Genomic DNA, 21,687 nt, shown 5'->3' on the forward strand with positions numbered 1-21,687 from the left:
CTTAAGAGAGCAGAATTTATTTATTTTTCGCACTTCATTGAAAGAGAGCACGATCGTGTACAGAGAGGCCTTAAAAGCTGCTAGATCTGCATATTTTTCAACCCTAGAAAATAAACAAAACCCTAGGTATTTATTTGAAACCGTGGCTAAATTAACGAAAAATAAAGCTTCAACCCCAGACGTTCCAAAGCAGCACAGCAGTAATGACTTTATAAACTTCTTTACTTACAACTTCTTTACTTACTTTACTTTACTTAACTATGCAACCGTCTACTACAGTATCGCATCAGGCAGTGTATTGTAGTGTCTCCCTGAGGACATTTTTTATTAATTCATTGCTATAGAAGCATTTTCTAAACTCGTTAAATCATCTCTAAAAACTGATTAGCTAGTATATGGGGATTACGAATATAAGTAAAAAGAAATCGCTAGTTAATACCACTAACAAGGCTCAAAATACTTATAACGCTAGTATATGGGGCATCGAATATAAGTAAAAAGAAATCGCTAGTTAATACCACAACAAGGCTCAAAATAGCCTCATACTAACACAGTAGCATAATGAGGGTCCCTACATGCAAACCGAAGCATTGAGAACTTTGTAAGTGTACAGACAGTTTAATAAGAAGATACTTTATAAAGACAGTACACGTCGCGTATACAGACAGGAGCCATCTTTGTAAAACAGTCTCAACCAGTCGAGCCACGAACGCCGTCCTAAGTGAGCTGGTCGATAGGTTTAAGTCACAGTTCAGCTCACGTAGCACGGCGTTCGTGGCTCGACTGGTCATAGTCACAAATTATTTGCTCTTATCATCCGATCGTGGTTGTATCTCTCTATTAGTGTTACTCGATCTTAGTGCTCCATTTGATACCATTGACCACAACATTCTTTTAAATACACTTGAAAATTATGTTGCCATTATAGTGGAATTGCATTAGCATGGTTTAAATCATACTTATCTGACCGCCTTATCGATCAAAAGTTCAGTATGACGAACCACAAGGCTCAGTACTAGGACCGTTGCTGTACACTCTGTACATGCTAACCTTAGGAAATATCATTAGGAAGCAAGGCATTAGTTTTCACTGTTATGCTGATGATACTAGCTCTATATTTCTTCACGCCCTGACAAAACTTACAAATTCACCAAATTAACGGAATGCATAGCTGATATAAAAAATGGGATGACTAGTAATTTCCTACTACTTAATTCTGAAAAAACTGAGATTATAAATATAGGACAAAAAACTTCCTCATGTACTAACCTATAATACTCTCTAACACTCGATGCCTGCTCTGTCAAGTCTTCGTCGTCGGTTAGGAACATGGGTGTGCTCTTTGATACCAATCTTTCATTTGAAAGTCAATGTAATGCTTGTAATAATTGAAAGTAATGCTCTTATGGGTGGTTGTCCTGCACGCTTAATAAACAAACTACAGCTGGTCCAAAACACAGAGGCAACAGTTCTTACCAGAACCAGGAACTCAATGGTTTAGCTCCCCAGTACTTGAGCGAGCTCTTAACGCATTATAGTCCGTCACGTCTATTGCGATCTCAAAATTCCATCCAGTTTATAATACCTATATCAAAATCGACTGCTGGCGGTACATCCTTTTCCTATTTAGCACCAAAACAAGACTGGAACACGTCTTCCTAACATTGTCCAGGAAGCAGACACACTCTGTCAGTTCAAATCTAGACTAAAAACACATATCTTTGACCTAGCATACACATAACACATTATAGACTTATATAATTCAATGTTAGGCTGCATAGATTAGGTCAGCGGGAACTAGGAACACTTCCCATAAATTCTGATGTACTTGATACATTAAAAGAAGGATTGCGTCTACGCTAATATTAGTCTCTCTGTTTATCCTGAGGTTTACCGCAGTCCACCGGATCGAGATCTGAGGAAGGACCTGCGCCTGGACATGACGTCAACAAATTCCCCTGTGAAGGCCTCCTTCCCTTTACCTCTGTACAGATAAACCGTTGTTGGGATAATTCCAGTTCACGTGGCTACGCGGAAGCGATTAAAACATTTTCTGTATTATACATTTTTCAAGGCTTGTACCTAGGAACCTATTTCATGGTTTGAGTTCTCGAGCCACCAGGCAATGTTTTGTGCAATTTGGCCAGATCGCATTAGTTTTTTTTTGTTAGAACGGTGTCGTGTTGTTATAAGTTAATAACTAATGATTGTTGCAACGGAAGTGAATCAATCAAAACTAACTTTAGCTGGACAATAACTTTATTCTAGAGCTGCTCTAAAGCCAAAACAATCTCTGTTACTTTAATTTCTTATTATCACTGTAAAGCTGCTTTGAAACAATCTATATTGTTAAAAGCGCTATATAAATGAAGGTGACTTGACTTGACATGTAGTGATTCCCTAACAGTGATCCATATAATGTATTCTTCCACAGTTCGGTTTCCCTATCATCTAACACTGTGTCTTCCCCTGGACAGAGCCTGCTCTGTCGCCAGTTCCTGTGGCCGGTAGTCTCTCCCTTGTCAGGTAGAGCCCACCACAGGGAGGTGAGTCCATAGGATGTACTTTCCACATACTAACCTCCCCTTTGGGTAGGATGTTTTCTCCGTGGTGTTCCATTGTCAATAGAGAAGGAGAATGAAAGGGAACGTCTAGGGTACTACTGTAACCCTCGTTCCCTGATGGAGGGGAACCCTTGTCCTTCCTGCCACAACTCTGAACTGCCACTGAAGTGGTCGAGATGCCGTCTTGGGTCCTCAGCACAAACCTGAATGTGTGGAGCACGCTGGCCTCCTTTTATGTCCGGGGTAGTGGCTAGACATGTAAATTCCACATTCCAACTGCATTTGCCTGTTCTGAATACGTCAAAGGTGTTTGGGGCTCCCAAGAGTGACCCCTAGTGTCAGAATTTGACACAACGCCTCCGTTCCGACCATCAGGGAGCGGGGTTACACTAGTAACTGAGATGATTTTGCAGTCACAAATGAATGCAAACAACAAATAAATGCAAATAAAATATACTGTGGATGAACAGCTTATAGTTAACACTAAATGAAAAAAAAAAAGGTTTTTCTTCAGAAATTTGGGCCTGTAAAGGAGATAACACTTACATAGCAAGCACCTATTCCAAAAACCTTCCTGTAAAGATGTATGAGACTTCTGTTTCATTTATTGAACACACTGACCTTCAGATGTGACAGAGCTGGCGATGGAGTGCTAACAGTAAAGTCATTATGCAAACAGAGCTCCAGCCAGATGTCAATAGCTGCCTGTGGCGAAGGCCCTCTGTCCTTCAAATTGTCATTCTCAAGGTCTCAGTCTTCATACTAGCCTCTTTTCTTCTCCAAACTCCCCCATGTCTCACTGCCACACTATTGGCAACTTTAGAAAGCAATGTGTAGCCTTAATCTGACTATTATGTATGTGATATTTTCACATTTAAATGACATTTGATTCCATTGATATTCCACTGTTTCTCGTAGACTTGAGCCAATAACAACTGTTCGCTAAGAAGTTGCCCCACCCATTCTCACTTTGTGCAGGAACTGTAAAATGTGCGGAGGATAAATATTGAGCATTGTCATAACAACGTTTCAAAGGTCAAAGTATCCAGCTACTGGCTTCCGTCGAAATCAAACACACACAAACCTGCATCCTTTATATCTTTGAGGTTCTAATAAACCTTTCTTTCTAAAGTCCTTTCTTCTAACCTAATTTTCCTTAAAGCACACTACTGTACCTTGCTTTAACTGGGCCCACCTAAAGAGGAAAACCCTTGGATTGATGATGTGATTGATGAACTGTAGTTTTCACAAACCTTGGGACAAGGCCAAATTATTTTCTGTGGTAATCTACTGTCTGCGCACACAAAGTTACATTATAGAAAGTGATGCTGAACATTGTATATAAATTTCGTATATAAACTTACATGAACTGTTTGACCAGGTAAATTACTATACACTTGAACTCTGTAATTTCATTATCTCTATATTTAACCTTCCCTCTCCATAACCTAACCCAAAAGAAAAAAATGTTTCATTCTGCAAGTTAAACTTTGAGCATTTTCTTGTAAGTATCCTTATATTGATTACAGTATAAATATATTTTGGACCAAATACAAAATACATCTTTACATTAACACAAAAATCAGTAGAATGCAAAACTTTTTGGTAATCAATATGAAATAAAAGTCCTTTATCGTATGTTCTCATGCAACAGTGGCTGCATTCATATTAATGTAAATACACAACCACTTCTAAGTCACGTTCTATGAGGGGGTGAAACCACCCTCTGCATACGATTCATTAGCAAAACTAATGCCCCGAGGCAAATGGGCGTCATCAACATTTCGGAAATGCTTCAAACACCCACTTTGTGTGTTTGTGTTGCTGAGGACACAGATAGACATTTTGCATTCCTGGCCAAAATGCTTCAAAAGGGTGCATAACCTCTGGTCAACTGATTTGACCACTTGTTGACAGTTGACCCTTTTGTCTGACACAATAGAAAGTCTGTCTGAAGAGAAAAATGAATGAAATCTCAAGCAGATGTCCATGGTAGTATGCTAGTTCTCAGTGGGATCAAAACCAGAGGTCACGTTGACCGAATTATTATTTTATAGCAGTGACGGAAAAACCTAAAGCCAACAATCATTTTGACAGATTACACTGTGGGTGATCTATTGTAACTTGTAACTGTTATTCCCCACCCCTGTCCAGTCCAAGTTATAATTATAAAGTAATAATAATAACTTTAGAACTACATAATTATGTTTGTACTACATGTTTGTTGGCCCTCTCCAGAGTTATTTTTTCACTGAATGGCTTTTCTGAGGTAAATGAAATAACAAGGTAGGAAAAGCATCAGAAATCCATAAGACTCCAGTGGTTTAACCTTCATTTTATGAAGCGATGCAATTGCTTTGTTTGCGCAAACAAAAACATTATTTACCACTTTATTTACAAAGTATTAATCTCCAACATACGTTGAAATACAACATACCATGAAATTGGAGCTCAAAGAATTGGGGCTCAGGTCAGGAAGCTGACAGACTGGCTAAACCGACCGTCTGCTAGCTGTCACACGTCACTGAGGTCAGATAAATCCCATCACATAGAGACTCTTTCACCTAGATATCATCATATGGAGACCGTGTCTGTTCCCCGTACTAGGAAATACAAAAAACTCCCAAACCCATTTAAGGGTAAAAATTGTATTGATGTTCAACAAATAAAAAACAAATATAATGCAGATGAACAAATGATAAAGCTTGGGTTGCTGAATATTCGATCCCTTTCTTCAAAAGCACTTATTGTTAATGATATGATTAGACCATAACTTAGATGTGCTGTATTTGACAGAAACTTGGGTAAAACCAGACAATTAGCCTACATTACTTTAAATGAGTCCACCCCACAATATTACTGCTATAAACAAGATGCTTGTTTAAAAGGAAAGGGGGGAGGTATTGCTGTAACTTATAGCAATATCTTCAGTATTACTCAGAACTGTAGTTTCAAATATAATTATTTTGAAGTTATGGTGCTTTCTGTAACGTTATCTAGCATAAGTGATAAATCCCTTTTAACATTTGTGCTGGCTACTGTAAACAGGACACCAGGGCAGATTTTATCAAATAATTTGCTGATTTTATATCAGAGTTAGTGGCTGCAGATAAAGTCCTAAATGTGGGTGAATTTAAAGGTGAACTCCGGTCAATTTTAACATTGAGCTCAATTTTTAGTAAATTTGGAGTACTGTCAATACAGAGAACAACGACAAAAATCGGTGTTGCCTACACTGTGTTATCCTCTTTTTAAAATTTGCACCCTGTTGACTTCAATGGGGCACGTTTTTAACCTGTTTTCGGTCGAAGTCCAAAGTAGTCGATTGTCGAGTTCACGCGCGTGATCATAGGTAACTAAACCTATGCGCGTGAACTCGACAATCGACTACTTTGGACTTCGACCGAAAACAGGATGTAAATACAGGTATTTGCGCTGGCTGAAATAACTCATTTTTATTCATATCTTTCACATCTACTGTAGTCAGATTCACTCGTGTTCACTCTGAAGGAATCATCTAACATGGCTGGGCACTTGTAATGGCATATCAAAGATGTTAAGAGGCTAAAAGCAGGTTTAAAATGTGCCCCATTGAAGTCAACAGGGTGCAAATTTTAAAAAGAGGATAACAAGGTGTAGGCAAGACCGATTTTTGTCGTTGTTCTCTGTATTGACAGCACTCCAAATTTACTAAAAATTGAGCTCAATGTTAAAATTGACCGGAGTTCTCCTTTAATATCCAGGTAGATAATAATAAGAAGCATTGGGATTTACAGACATTCTGAACTCTATTGGAGTTACTGTAGACAAAACGTGTCAGGACCTACTCATTGTTGTAATTATAGATCTAATATTGTCACATGGAATCAGTGTTGATGCTGTTGAAATTCTGCAGCAGAGCGATGACATCTCAGATCATTATTTAATCTTGTGTATACTTAATTTAGCCAAGGTAGCAAAGCAGACTCTGTGTTATAAATATGTCAGAACTATCACTTCTGCCACTAAAGATTGATTTATAAATAATCTTCCTGATCAGTTTCATCTCTTCAGCATCCCAGATAGTTGAGAAGAACTCGATGTTGCAACAGACATGATTGACTCTCTCTTTTCCAGCACTTTAGACACAGTTGCTCCATTGCGCTTAAAGAAAATAGTCCAACACCGTGGTACAACGAGCACACTCAGGCCCTTAAGAGAGCAGCCAGAAAAATGGAGCGTAGCTGGAAGAAAACAAAATTAGAAGTTTTTCGCATTGCATGGAGAGAGAGCTCGATTGCGTACAGAAAGGCCTTAAAACAAACATTCTTTCTTTAGAAGAAAACAAACACAACCCTTGGTATTAATTTGAAACAGTGGCTAAATTAACAAAAAATAAAGCTCCAACACCGGACGTTTCCAAGCAGCACAGCAGTAATGACTTTATGAACTTCTTTACTTACAAGATGGATAATATTAGAGAGAAAATTATAACTAACTATGCAACCGTCTACAACAATATCGCATCAGACAGTGCACTGTGAGAGTCCCTGAGGAAAAATGTCATTCATTCAGTGCTATAGGAGAGGAAGAATTGTCTAAACTCTTAAATCATCAACATCGACAACATGTACAGTATGTTAGACCCTATACCGACTAAGCTATTGAAAGAGATGCTTCCAGAGGTCATAGATTCTCTTCTTAATATCATTAATTCATCTTTGTCTCCAGGATATGTACCGAAAACTTTTAAGCTGGCTATTATCAAACCTCTTATTTAAAAAACGCAACTTGATCCTAGAGAATTAGTCAATTTCAGGCTGATCTCGAATTTACCTTTTCTATCAAAGATACTAGAAAAGGCAAACAACAATGTTCGTTTTTAGAAAGAAATGGTATCTGTGAGGATTTCCAGTCAGGATTTAGACCATAGTACTGAGACAGCTCTCATTAGTTACAAATTATTTGCTCTTATCATCTGATCGTGGTTGTATCTCTCTATTAGTGTTACTCGATCTTAGTGCTGCATTTGATACCATCGACCACAAAATTCTTTTGAACAGACTCGAAAATGATGTTGGCATTAGTGGAATTGCACTAGCATGGTTTAAATCATACTTATCTGACCTTGTAGCAGTAAATGAAGAGATGTCTTATCGATTACAAGTTCGGTATGGTGTACCACAAGGCTCCGTACTAAGGCCGTTACTGTTCACCCTGTACATGCTACTCTTGGGAGATATCATTAGGAAGCATGGAATTAGTTTTCACTGTTATGCTGATGATACTCAGATCTATATTTCTTCGCGCCCCGACGAAACACACCAATTCACAAAATTAAGGGAATGCATAGCTGATATAAAAATTTGGATGACTAGTAATTTCCTACTACGTAATTCTGAAAAAAAAAAAACAGAGTTTCTAATTATTGGGCAAAAAACCTCTGCACGTATTAACCCAGAATAGTATCTAACAATTGATGGCTGCTCTGTCAAGTCTTCGTCGTTGGTTAGGAACCTGGGTGTGCTCTTTGATACCAATCTTTCATTTGAAAGCCATGTTTCTAACATTTGTAAAACCCCATTCTTCCATCTTAAAAATATATATAAATTACGACATATGCTTTCAATGAAAAATGCGGAACAGTTAGGTCCTGCGTTCATGACCTCAAGGCTAGATTATTGTAATGTTCTACTGGGTGGTTCTACAAAACGCAGCAGCTCGAGTTCTCACTAGAACCAGGAAGTATGACCATATTAGCCCCGTTCTGTCAACACTGCATTGGCTCCCTATTAAACATCGTTTGAATTTTAAAATATTTCTTACTACTTACAAAGCACTAAATGGTTTAGCTCCCCAGTACTTGAGCGAGATCTTAACGCATTATAGTCATTCACGTCTAATCTAATCTAATAAACTAATGTAATCTAATGATTTCATGTAATTTGTGTGCTTATTTCTATTCAGGAGAGTGACATATTTGATCTGATATAAATCCCGATATGTGTTTTATAGATCAGGCCAGCATGGTCGCCCCAAATGTATTTTGTGTTACATGTATTACATTTTGTTACATGTCAGATTGGGATTTTCCTTTGTGTTGTAATCCTTCCACACTATTTTTTTTCAGTGGATTTTAAATAACAAAATCGATTTTGGCAAAAAGTGGTGGTGAGTGGGAACACGTCCCAACGGCAAATAATGCCTATGTGTGTGTGTTTGTGTGGGAGGTCACATTCTTGTTTTGACCGATAGTGACAGAACAGGGAAGAGGAAAAAAGCTTGTTGGGAAAAAAAAAACTGAATGACCAGGCTAAATGAGATATATCATTATTATTTATTTATGTATTTTTCTAAAAACAGCTAAAAACGTGTTTAACCAAAAAAGCTAAAATCTTTTTTCAAATCAAAGCCATCATCACTAGTTTTCACTAGATAAGTCAAATTTACCAAGTTATTTAATTTTATATCAGCAACATCTATCATTTTTCAATATTTAGCTAATTTTTTATATATCTTCCAACTCCAGCCTAAAGAATTTCACTATAGAAAATGTCAGGAAAAATATTTTATAGAAGATAAAGAGTAATATTATCAATGATGCCAGTATTTTTCTCCAGCACATCTTTGTTTTTTTTCAGAAACAGAAAGGAGCACAGAAGGAGGTGGAGAAGCTCATTTGCTCCTGTCAGACTTCACACTACGCCGCCACTGGTGAAATTAGCCCAGCTCTCTGACCTTTACTTAAACAAACCAAGAAACTCGCTCCTCTCCTGAGATTTCATTCATGGCGGCGTGACTGATGGGGGAAGCTGTAGGACTATTACTGACATTCCAGAACAATGATCAAATCTGCACGACTACAACAACACAAACTGCAATTACGAGAAATTTACTTTTAAAAATTCAACACCTCTCTGAGATTTGAAAGAGTTGCTGAGATGTGTTCAGAAATGGATGATTGTTTGCACTGGTGGTGTAGTTTTGCAGATGGTAGTGGAAAGGTTGTTGGTTTGAATCCCAGTGGGACGGATTAATTTGACCAAGACATTTAGGCACTTTAATTCACTAAGCCACTTTGTATAAAAGATTTAACTGCATTAAAAAAAGTGAATGATACTGGACACAGACTTGTGACTTCTGCTGTTGACTAGTGTGACTAGCTGCTCTATAGATACATTAACTAAATTAATAACTAATGACTTTTACAACGGAAATAAATCAACACCGAACTTACTTAAGTTGGACAATGACACTCTTTTCTTCTAGAGCTGCTGTACAGCCAAAACAAACTATGTTGCATTATTTTCCTGTTATCACTGTAAAGCTGCTTTGAAACTATCTAAATGGTAAAAAGAGCTATATAAATAAGAGTGACTTAACCTTAAGGTCTTAGATTAAAACTATTCAATATGATTAGCATAATTACTGATTATTACTAGCAAGTGGTATTATCCACGGACAGTAAACAATTTAGGATCTTGCTCGATCTCAAATGCAGTGTCAATGCCACTGCACGCCAACTGACTCTCCAGTAACAGTAACACCAAAAAAAGTTGTTTCATATGGAAAATGCATGTCTGAATGTTATGTGGATCTGATGTGGCCCATATGAAGCTTTCACAGTTACAACACTCACACACTCTCATACACACTTCAGACTGACGTGACAACAGTGAAATACCTTTTTGCTTGTCCATCGCTGGAAATGATCAAAGCGTCCAAGTGAAATGTTCTCGGTCGCTTCCAGAGTTCATCGCTGAGTTTGTTCCTGGATGTATAAACGAAGTCTAAATTAATTTAAGTGCAATTTCGAAGTGAATCAAGGGAGAGTTGCGGGTTAGGCGACAGTCAAACGAAGATAACAGCAAAACTGTCGGAACAAGCGGCTACATTGTCAACATCCACTCCACATCTCTATCACTGAACTCTCCGCCTCCAGCTGTGCGTCTGAAATCCGCTAATGTACAGTAGCTCAACAGCGCCAGCTACACTCTCAATGCGGACAATAGTGGAAATTACAAAATAACCTGTCTATGATTAGCTACCAGTGAATAGTAAATTATTTATCTGTGCGAGGAAGTAAATGTTAATTCCATTTATAAAGAGAAACATTAGGTTCGCTCCCAAAACTTTACGTTTCTTTACTTTAGCATCCAAACAAATCCACAGCTATGTTAAGATTACTGCCAAAAACCAGACACAAAACGTTGTTAAAATCATAAGCTTTATTGAACTGAATATTAATTCAAATGATCTGTTAAAATCATTAGTAAGCCACTTACAAATCAAAATAATAAAACAACAATACTGATAAAACCACAACAATGTACACTCATTTTACTAAATCCATTTTATTTTTTTCATTCATCACACTTTCACATAAAAAAGGAAAAGAAGAAAAACACTATTCATGAAATAGAGACAGATCAATGTTATGTTAATATTTGGGACATTTTTCACATGAAAATTGTCAGATGCATGTTAAAAAGAGCTTATTTTCTCACTGTGAAAACATTCAACCTTTTAAGTGTAATATGAGTGAATCAAGTGCTTTAGGATGAAGTATGAGTGCCTTACTGCAAAATATTCCCAGCAAAAAGTATTTCATAAAGATGGCCTGACTTCTGAAGCCACAAATATTTTCAGACCAGAAAAACACAACTTTAAGCTGTCATTGAAAAAAAAAAAAAGATAAGTAGCATAACTTCATGATTATTGAGTATTGTGAAGTGTAAATCAGGTGTCAGATGGTGTTCACATAAAATACATTATTATAATACCATTGGTTTGTTAATAGGCAAAAAGCTAAGAATAGCTCTCACATATTTCCTTTTGAGCAGTGCTTCTAAAAACTGAATGTGGAATGTCTATTTTTGTACTTCTACATTCTCAAGTTGATATGTGTTGCTTTTTAGTGGTTTTGTTCTTAATACATTTCCATTGTGTAGGTACAAACTCTAGTCAAAAAGCATGCACTTTATCTAAGCACTTCATTCGGTCATTGGAGTAATAAAAGCATAGTCATTTCATGTGCTCAGAGATCAACACATAATATGTCATTAGAAGTGGGCAAGAAGAATATATGAACTACAGGGATCTGTGCCATTCAGATCTTTAGATTTGTTAACTCTTTTTCATAAAATTTAAATTAATATAGTTAAATCATTAACATAATTATGTATACTTTGTTGCAAAATGTGCAATCTCTCTGTGTGAATGTGTTAATTTTTTTTTTTAAATACAGTTCGGTAAATTCATCTTCCTGTTTTTCCAATTTAGCATCCTGTGAGTCGCGGCCAATTCAAAAAGGGAGCCAGTTAAATATTGTAAATCTACAGAAAGCAAAAACCAGGGTTGCAAAATCAAACCATCAGGCCAGCAGCAACCATCAGGTGTTAACCTATGAAATCCCTTTATTTCCTAACCTATCCTTATCCTATAAAACAGGAGCACTGTAAAAAAAGAAAAAGAAAATTCCACCCAAAAAGAACAAAAGAGGATAGAACCAAAACAGTAAAGGTGCTTTACAAGGCAATAGCAGCAAACTGGGGAAGAGGGAGCGAAAAAAAGATGTAAGAATAAAGGGAGCGAGTGAAACTGTTCGATCAATACATCTTGTGGAAGAAGAGAAGTATTGATCACACTCAAAAAACACAATGCATCATCATTGAAGAAAAGCAGGATACATTTGCCATGCAGGACTCATACATCTCATACCCAATACTTAGTAAACTCTCACTAATGTACAGTAGCTCTCTTTGGAACAGCAAACTCTCACTCTGTATCATCCGCTGTTGCCATGGGAATTGTTGCTATATGTGTATGTTGTACCGCTGGTATTTGCACTGGTATTAAGGTATTATATTGTTTGTGTTAAGGTGTAAAAAATGAGGGTGTGCAATATGTGCATCTCTAGTCCCTAGTATAAATCGTACTAATTTCCGAATGATCAACAATAGCTGCTTTGCTTAATTCAAATATTCAGACATTTAAAAAAAAATATGGGTCAATGACAAATAAGACTATAAAGTATAATAAATGGTATGGTTAATGGTTTTATGGTTGATACATGGTTTTTATTTGGGATTAATGATGCCGTCGCATCATCCAGGTGGATGCTGCACATTGGTGGTCATTATTCAGAATATTATTATTTTTTTAAAGTTTAATGTAAATGTATTGACAAAAAAAATCATATTTCTTACAAATATTATGAATTATAGAAATATGATGATTTATTCATTCATAAATAGATTTTGGAAAGTTGCACCACATGACATTTTACAACCTGCACTAACCTTACCGCATCATACAAAGGTCAAATTATTGAACATTTTAGGAACCTTATCAACCTCTATAATATCATTTCCTGTTTTGTGTTTTTTCTGCATGGTGGTTGGACTTTAATTTAGCAGACAAGTAAAGCAGTTTTGTTCAAAAATTGGATATCTTTCTAATAAATAATAATAAAAGATTATGCAAAACTACTTCAGGTTTCATGTTAAGTATTTCATTCTTTTAATTTTACTTCTTTATATCGGTACAGTCGTATCACCCTGACATTTTTACTGTATGCTCCCCAAAAAGCATGCTCATCATAGAAGAGGAGTGTTGAAGTCACTGCATGTATGAATCACATTTTCTATGTATTTCATTAAATTAATACATGTGGGGGCAAAATGAGCTTTATGTCACTGACCCATATTCTGAAGGTTTGGTAACTCATGCTTAGCACATAAAGGCTGAAAACTGTGGCAGTGACTTTATAGTGAATGAAACTCACAGGTTCCTGCTGGTCCATCTGAACTTCTGAATTTGGTCTACTCAAATAACTAGTGCGATTCATGTCGGCTTCATGTGTACTGCTAGCTTTCATGTCTGTGTGTATCATTTCAGCTTTATAAAGCACACAGAGAGGAACCTCAGTGAAGTCCTGGCATAGTAGCTGCAACTTGAAAAAGAGGCAACATCAATGACTCAGACATGATTGTTAGCTGCAATCAGATATGGGGCTTATCAAACGATAAGGATAACTGATTTTTTTTTTTTTGCTGGCTCCGTAATCACATTCCTCATCTTTCCTTAACTTACATCGCTTGTACTGCTTTCACAAGTGGAAGTGCAGATGTGTGACAGTGTTTGTAAAAGAACGCATTTCTCTGCTATTAGAAGAGAGAGACTTTCTTTTTCAGGTCGTTCCTCTTCCAAAGGGAGAGCCGGTCAAATTCCTCAATGGACATTCCAAAGACGTTCTGGAATTCCTCAGTTGACAGGTGCCTCTGGAGAGAGAGGTTCAATGGTCAACCTTTGTTCCCAACAGAACAGTTTAATAATGAGCAAAAACTATGCTTACCTCCAATCTTGTCCTGTCTACACCAGGTGGGAGTTTGTTTCTGCCTCTGTGGGTCACAATGAGCATCTCATGTGGGTAAATCTGCCAAACGAACACATAGATAGTGCAAACACATAATTAATGAACTTTGACCACGAGCAAGCAGTCACTTAGCAACAATACGTACAAGAGCTCTGATGAATACCAAACACTCTTGGTTAGTTTTTACCTTTTGTTCCAACATACTAGGGAGTGAATTCCCTCTGTCTATCCTTCTGCTTTGGGCATCTCCATTCTATAAAAGTGAGAAGACCACTGTAAGCCTATCATAACCACTTTTATTGCAATTAGTGCAATTATTACACAAAATCTGATTGTAAAATGTAAAAAAAATATTAAAAATTCTGCTGAGACTGAAGGTTGAAAAGCTTGACTCACTAAAATCTTTCAAAATATCAGAAATGCTGATACTCCTATTGTCAATTTACAATGAACAGCTTGTTTTGCGGTTTTCCTTATTTCAAGCTGGTTTAAATAAAAATGTCTGCTAAATGAACTAACTTAACCTGTAATTTGGTCTGTTTTAGCTGTTAAGAATATATATTTATTTGGTTACACTTTATTTGAATGCAAATTACTACATACCTGGAAATCTGTAAAGAGAGAGAGAGAACGAGAGAGAAATAATAATACAATGAATGAGCAAGAGGTATAAAAACATGACAAAGATCTCTCCTATTCAATTCAGTTTTATTTATATTTCTTTTTAAAAAGTTGAGAATAGATTACAACAAAGCAGAATAGAATACAATAGGATAGAATCGAACAATGACTCCATGCACTCTAATTAAAGTGTAAATAAACATGATCAAAATTACTCTACTATTTAAAACAGAATAAAATGATGACTCTTAAATTATATCTGATAATATTAAATTAATCATATATAATAAAATAAATAAATAATAATAAAATATAACCAGTGCTCGTAATACTGGGGGGAAATGCTCTGCTATTTAGAATAGAATATAAATATACGTCTCAATTACGGCACTCTAGATTTCTCATTGATTGAGAATAGAATAGAATAGAATAGAATAGAATAGAATAGAATAGGATGGAATTATGATTGCTACTTGATAATGGCACTCTGATTGAAGTGTAAATAAACATGACAAAAATCACTCTTACAATAGAATAGAATAGAATAGAAATATCGTAATCCCCACACTTACTTAGACTCCCTTTATCACTGTTTGAAGAGGAGAATTCAGCAGACTGCAGCTGTAACACATAAACACAAGACTAATTATATCAGTGTTATTAAGAATGGCTCCTTAATGATAATTAATTAAAGCTGACATATCAAATCAGATTTTATTTTCTCACCCTAGTAAGCCCGGTCTTAGTGTAGGAAGGAAAAGAGGGGGATTTGGAGGCTGTGTAAAAGAAAAGAAGAAACATGTTAATGTACTGGCACAAATATCATCCAAATACTCATCATATAAAAAGTATTGTTGCTGAAGTCAACATGTTTTTCCATTAGGGATGTGTATCATGTGGATGCAGTGCATTTCTTTACCAAAAGGGGTCACTACAAGGTCAACCTTTTAACTGGAATCACAAACCATTTTCAGTGACAGAATTCAGAGTAATGCAATAATGAAATTGTTCGAAAAGAGTTCTCCAGTCTAGACTCTGACCTTTCCCATGGAGACCTATAAACTCTAATCTGATTTAGATCATAGGTTTGTCATGCATAAGCTCTGACTGCAGGTGGAAAGACTGACTCAGATGTCCACTAGATACAACAGCTGCTGTTAGTAATACTGCTTATCTCCACGCATCATTGTTCTGTTCTTCCTTAATTGTTAGTTTAATTGACACACACACACACACACACACACACACACACACACACACACACACACACACACACACACACACACACACACACACACACACACACACACACACACACACACACACACACACACACACACACACACACACACATTTTGTCCCTATAAAGATAGGGAAATAAGGACCACACACACATACACACACATTCAAATATACCCAGATGCATGGGTGTCCTGTCGGGCAGGGACCGCGTTTTCCTGTGGACAGGGGCTGATCTCTCGATCTCCTCCTTTAGTATCAATTTTCCTAGATTAGACTGAATCTGTGACAAAGAGAGAGAGAGTGAGAGATGAAGAGGGAGTTTGGGGGGTGAGATGGAAACTGAAACAATATACTCAGGCTGAGAGACTGAATTGATCAGCATGGCTCCCTGTTTCGACGGGAAATGCAAGAATCCCTAAAGATTTGTCCTTCATTTGAAACCAACTATGGCTTTCACTTGAAGGTCGAGTGAGACAAAAGATCTTACAAATAAGAACCAACCCAATAATCTTTTAGCCTCATTTTCCAAAGAAAATAAGGTTTAAGAAAAACTGTTAATACAGGAAAGAAAGTTTAATTTTTAAATATACAAATAGGACATAAAGACTGGATGTACGATACTACCTTTCAAATTTTGGGGTCAGTAATACTTTTTAATATTTTTAATTCTCTTATACTCAGTATACTCTTATGCTCAGTATAAACAGTAATATTTTAAAATATTATAACAATTTAAATGAAATGTTTTGTACTTTAATATAATTTAAAATGTAATTTATTCCTGTGATGGCAAAGCTGAATTTTCAGCAGTCTTCAGTGTCACACAATCCTTCAAATATGCTGATTTCTAATTATTATCAATGTTGAAAACAGTTGTGCTGCTTTATGTTTTTGTGGGAAATTCTTTGATAAAATAGAAAGTTAAAAAGAACTACTCGGTTACTCTCGTAACCTCAGTTCCAGTTATGGGAAAAATCCTTTTCTCGAGAATATTGACGCAACTTTTTAAAAAGCATTGAAGCCGCCAGAATGGGAGTGGCCAGCGGCTATAAATGCCCCTGTCTCGCCATAAGAACTCAGATTAAAATTTCTGAAGCGATCCACTGACCGTAGCACAAGCACGGCATGATACGCAATACTCGTTCGTTCCCTCATCTCAGGGAACTGAGGTTACGAGAGTAACTGAGTAGTTCCCTATCGAGATGTCTCTCGTATTGCATAGCATATGCTATGGGAACCCCTTGCAAAACGCTGTGCGTGCTTTCTTCACTCCTGGACAGCCCAAGGCAGAAGCATGAGACTCGAAAAGAGAGAAATCAGTCCTATATATATATAGCCGGTCACCTGACGGGCTTAATGTGGGGACAGTAGAACGGAGTATAATGGCCAGATCAAACTAGTTGAATCTAGTGATTAAGGGGTAGTGCTTACACTTATACTGAAAGGACCTTAGCTTGCAAAGCGGGAACTTCCAGTTTGTAAAATTTCATAAATGTGGAAGGCGAGGCCCAGCCAGCCGCCACACAGATATCTTCAATGGGAACCCCACTGGACCATGCCCATGAAGAGGCCATGCCTCTCTTGGAATGGGCTCTGACGCCCAGAGGGCACTGAAGACCTTTTGACTCATAGACAGTCCGAAGCGGCAAGGGAAAGGTTGTCGTCCTTCCCAGTCCTCCTCGTCCGAAGTGCCGAAGGGCATAAGACCCGCGGCTTGTGAAGAGGGGCGCTGGTCAGCCTGTGTGAACAGGACAGGCGAGTGAGAACATTCCAGTTCCAGAGAGAGGTACGCGGGGACTGGACCGGCGTGTGCTCTTTCGAATCTGTCCACTCCGGTTCTCTCTGTGAGCGGCACTTTTTCTTGTGCGGCCCTAGCAGAGGAGGCTGCGGAGCGGGGTTGTCGTCGTTGGTGAAGATGGCCAACCTCGAACGTAATGAGGCTAAGTCCATTGCGTCGCATTCAGGGCAGCCACCCTTGGTGAGTGCAGCTTCAACATGGTCGTGGCCCAGGCAGGAAGCGCAGAGATATGACGGTCTCCACCTCTACACGAGGCACAGGCAGAACGAGGCATTTGAAACAACGCCTAAATTTGCTCTTTTAGGAATAGGAGGCGTGAACGCAACAGCGAACACGCTTCCGTGTAGTAAAGGATATAGATGCACGCCGGATGGCGCATCCAGACAGCGGGCTGAGGGCCGACGTCCTCAGATGTGTGTTGCAGAGGCTTGTCCTGCTGAAAGGCTTTTTCAATGGCGGCGAAGGCTTCAATTCCAGAGGTCAGCGAGGAGAAGAGAAGTCTCGCTGAAGGAAATTTGATCTGAGTTCCTATGGCGAGACAGGGGCATTTATAACTGCTGACCACGCCCATTCTGGCGGGCTATGACGCGACTGGGCGTTAAGCGCCCTGATTGGTTCGCGCACCTCCTCGCCATAGGTTTGTGCAGTTGCCGCAGCAAAGCCAATGACCGCTCTCGCGTTCAATGTTCTGGCTGTGCAGCTGCAATGTGTTTTAAAAAGTTGCTTCAATATTCTTGAAAAAAGGATTTTTCCCATAACATATGCTACGCAATACGAGAGACATCTCGATAGGGAACGGCATTTATTTGAAATAGATTATAACCTTATACATTTCTTTATTGTCACCTTTGATTACTTTTTTTGTTTCCCTAGTATAAATTGAATTGTTTTAATTGATATAACATATATATATATATATATATATATATATATATATATATATATATATATATATATATATATATATATATATATAACAGAATTAGAAAAAAGCCATTTAAAATAGTTAACTGTAAAACTGCAGGACTCTGTAGAGCATGTCACCCTTAACAGACAGATTTTACAAATAATTTTACACCTTGTTGAGCTCTTGCTTCTGCATTTTCCGAAGTCTCCACATGTCTTCAGATAGATCATTGTCATCATACTTATCATCCTCCTCACCCTCCTCTCCCTCAGCTGTCTTGGATGCCACATTCTTTCTCCGCTCTGTCTCTGTTGCACAAACACAAGAATATGGGATGAAGAGTGTAAGAACGAGTAGATGAACGAATACTACCACATCATAAAACTGTCCCGATACCAAATACTACTTACATTTGCATGTACTGTTAGTGTTCTAAAATACCAATATGTAGACAGGAGGCATGTAGAAGATTGCGTACAACATTTTGAAAATTTAGAGGCCGTAGAAATTTGCATATCAAATATAATACAGTAAGCTTTATAGGGCTAACTGAACTGCAGTTGGTGTTTCTCCTACAATTCCTTAAGAGAACGTGAGAGTGTTTTACCTATAACAGCGAGTGAGGGTGGACAGGGCCAGTATTCTGTCTCTATCTTAGAGGGCTGGTTGGGGTCTGGAGGCTGGGCGGCAGGAAACTTGGATGACTCGATGATTAAATCCTCCATGTGTTTAGAGTGCGGAACAGCTGATGAGACATCTACATCCATTCAAATACACATACACTCAATATGCTCAAGAAAATCATTTACATTTATATTGCAACTGATATTTCATACCTTGTTTATATATAGGCGGCTTCTTGAACATGTTGTTTCCGTTGTCTGGAAGGAAAAATGACGGTTGTTTAGATTTAGTGTGTGATGTTCCCTGATGTTTCATGTCTGTGTTTGTGATGGGCTGTGGTACTGAACCTGGCCTGTGGAAGTGCTGTTGCTGATGTGGGACTTTTGTGCTGACGGTGATGCTTTTACTCAGCTGTGTTGAGGCAGGAGAAGAGCTGCCCGATGACTTCGGCTCTGACCAATCCCGCACGTCCTTTGATAGACTGTTCTACAATTACATGTAGAAAGACTGTGTGTCAAAAATTATGCAGAGAGACTCTAAAGCAGATCATAATATAGTTTGATCTTTGAACATGGGCAAATATCTGCTGTAAGGAAACTGGTGGAGTTTTTAAAAAGAACAAATATGATTTAATCAACTGTGAATCAACTGTGCTTAAAAAAAACTTTACTTCATTTCATATTTTGTTTGATTTATATGTGTGGTATACATATTTAGGAACACCGTGAGCATATTAAAATTCTGTCAAAAAGGTAATAAAAAATACAATTATTAAAAAAATTACTTCTATTGAATATACATGCCAAGTGGTGGCAGTGGTGTCTTGCAGTCTGAATTCCAACTAAAGCTATATTTAAAATAGCATTTTTCTAATTCTTTAATAATTATTATATACAATATACACATGAACTCACATTAATTTAGACTTTAAAAATGTACAAAATAATTTGTTACAAAACTAGGGTATTATAAGACTATTTAAATTAATCAATTAAGTTCTACATTTACACAATCGTTCAAATATTTGGGGCCAGAAAGATTTATTTTATACTTTTTAATATTTTAATATTCTTTAAAAGAAATCAATACTTTTATTCAGAAAGGACATTAAATTGATCAAAAGTGTCAGTAAAGACATTTAAAATGTCAAAAGATTTCTTCAAATACAGTAAATGCTCTTTGTACTACTTTCTATTTATTAAATAATCTTGAAAAAAGTATTAGCGTTTCCACAAAAATATTAAAAAGCAAAAACTTTTTTTATCATTGAATATTTTTATATTAGAATGATTTCATGTGACACTGAAGACTGGATTAATGGCTGCTGAAAATTCAGCTTTGCCATCACAGGAATAGAGCATCACAGTCCCGCCCACAGCCCGAGAGGGCTTTGGTGCCGGAAGTAAATTTCCCATTCATTTCTCCCATTGACTTTTGGAAAAATGCGTATCTAAAGAGTTTTAGAGCATGTCTGAGGATAACCAGCTATGGCTGAACTCATAAGCATACAACATATCATTTCGAGTGAAAAAACGAAGAGAAAATCCAAAAAAAGGCAAAGGTACAAGACTGTGTACATATTTTCATTTCCGAGCGAAGGAACTACTCATCCCATAAACCACCGCGCCTCACTGAAGTCGACTGAAGCCATTTTATATAGTGAATGTGTTGTTAATAGCAGTTCTTTCAGTAGTAATCGTGTAAATAAAAATAATAGTGTTTTATATAGGTATTGTGTATTGAATTTGATATTTATCATCGTGTATTTTATATTGTGTGCGTGTGTGAAAGCGGTTAACGATAACGTTAGCAACATGGTGCAGTGCTTTGTACCTGACTGCAAATCACCGCTCAGTCAACACACGTGTGTTCAGTCAGTGTGTAGTTTGTGTGTTGTTTATTTCAAAGCCCTCTATGACACAGGACACTCTACTGACAGGACAGGTTGAGGTCCATGCTCATTTTCATGAAGTTATAGTTCATCCTTAATTGTAATAACATTTAATGTATTTTATTAATATCCACAACAAGAGAAAATTAAAAAGTGATGGTCAGCAAACCAGAAAGTGCACAGCGCCACCGGTCTGATGCATGGACCGGTGCATGGTCTGCTCTTGGACCATCATATTCAGTTTATTAACTTGCCATGAATTATTACACAAATGTTCAGTAAATGCATGAAGAGGTATGCCTAGGCTAAATATTGTTTTGACAGTGGCATCATAAAATGCTTGATATGACTCATACCATATGAAGGCTACAGTAGCCTATCTACAGTGAACGATAAGTAAGGGATAATGTAATTCATATTTTGTGTCAAATGATTGAATCAGGCTGATTCAAGACCCCTCCGCTTCGCGTCGGGCTCATAACTTAATCAGCCTTTCGCGAGTTGTATTCGCTATAACAACCGCCTCGCTATACATTATCCCGCTTATTACATTGCTACCTAACAAATAAATTAATACAAAAAATTATTTTAAAAAGGAATTTATTGATTTAAAAACGATTTATATGGCTTCCGCTAAAGAAAACAGTCCGTTCCCGTCTCTACTACGGTTAGAATCCTGCTTCC

At 37.3% G+C, this 21,687-nt stretch overlaps 2 protein-coding genes across 12 annotated transcripts in view; both read right to left on the reverse strand.

The window, feature by feature from the left end:
• The window catches only part of LOC307011710 (actin filament-associated protein 1-like 2), a 61,329-nt gene extending 50,835 nt beyond the window's left edge, over positions 1-10,494 (reverse strand). Inside the window, exon 1 of one of the 2 annotated variants that reach the window (XM_079637692.1) lies at positions 10,228-10,471. In XM_079637692.1, the coding sequence (XP_079493818.1) occupies positions 10,228-10,243 (16 nt within the window). In that variant the 5' untranslated portion in view covers positions 10,244-10,471. Of the gene's footprint in view, positions 1-10,227 lie in introns of both variants that reach the window. The other variant, XM_079637691.1, reaches the window with a different exon arrangement.
• Positions 10,495-10,758: 264 nt separating this feature from the next.
• Positions 10,759-21,687, reverse strand: part of LOC307012147 (dematin-like) — a 51,809-nt gene continuing 40,880 nt past the window's right edge. For 2 of the 10 annotated variants that reach the window (XM_079638481.1, XM_079638474.1), the window contains 10 exons: positions 19,460-19,598; positions 19,325-19,369; positions 19,096-19,233; positions 18,660-18,796; positions 15,958-16,063; positions 15,268-15,317; positions 15,110-15,162; positions 14,108-14,173; positions 13,900-13,980; positions 10,759-13,825 (listed from right to left, as the gene is read on the reverse strand). In XM_079638481.1, the coding sequence (XP_079494607.1) occupies positions 14,146-14,173; positions 15,110-15,162; positions 15,268-15,317; positions 15,958-16,063; positions 18,660-18,796; positions 19,096-19,233; positions 19,325-19,369; positions 19,460-19,598 (696 nt within the window). In that variant the 3' untranslated portion in view covers positions 10,759-13,825; positions 13,900-13,980; positions 14,108-14,145. Of the gene's footprint in view, positions 13,826-13,899; positions 13,981-14,107; positions 15,184-15,267; positions 15,318-15,957; positions 16,064-18,659; positions 18,797-19,095; positions 19,246-19,324; positions 19,370-19,459; positions 19,599-21,687 lie in introns of all 10 variants that reach the window. The other 8 variants (XM_079638480.1, XM_079638479.1, XM_079638475.1 and 5 more) reach the window with 6 other exon arrangements.

The sequence above is a fragment of the Phoxinus phoxinus genome (genome assembly GCF_949152265.1).
Source record: "Phoxinus phoxinus genome assembly, chromosome: 15".
Classification (NCBI taxonomy): Eukaryota; Metazoa; Chordata; class Actinopteri; order Cypriniformes; family Leuciscidae; genus Phoxinus; species Phoxinus phoxinus.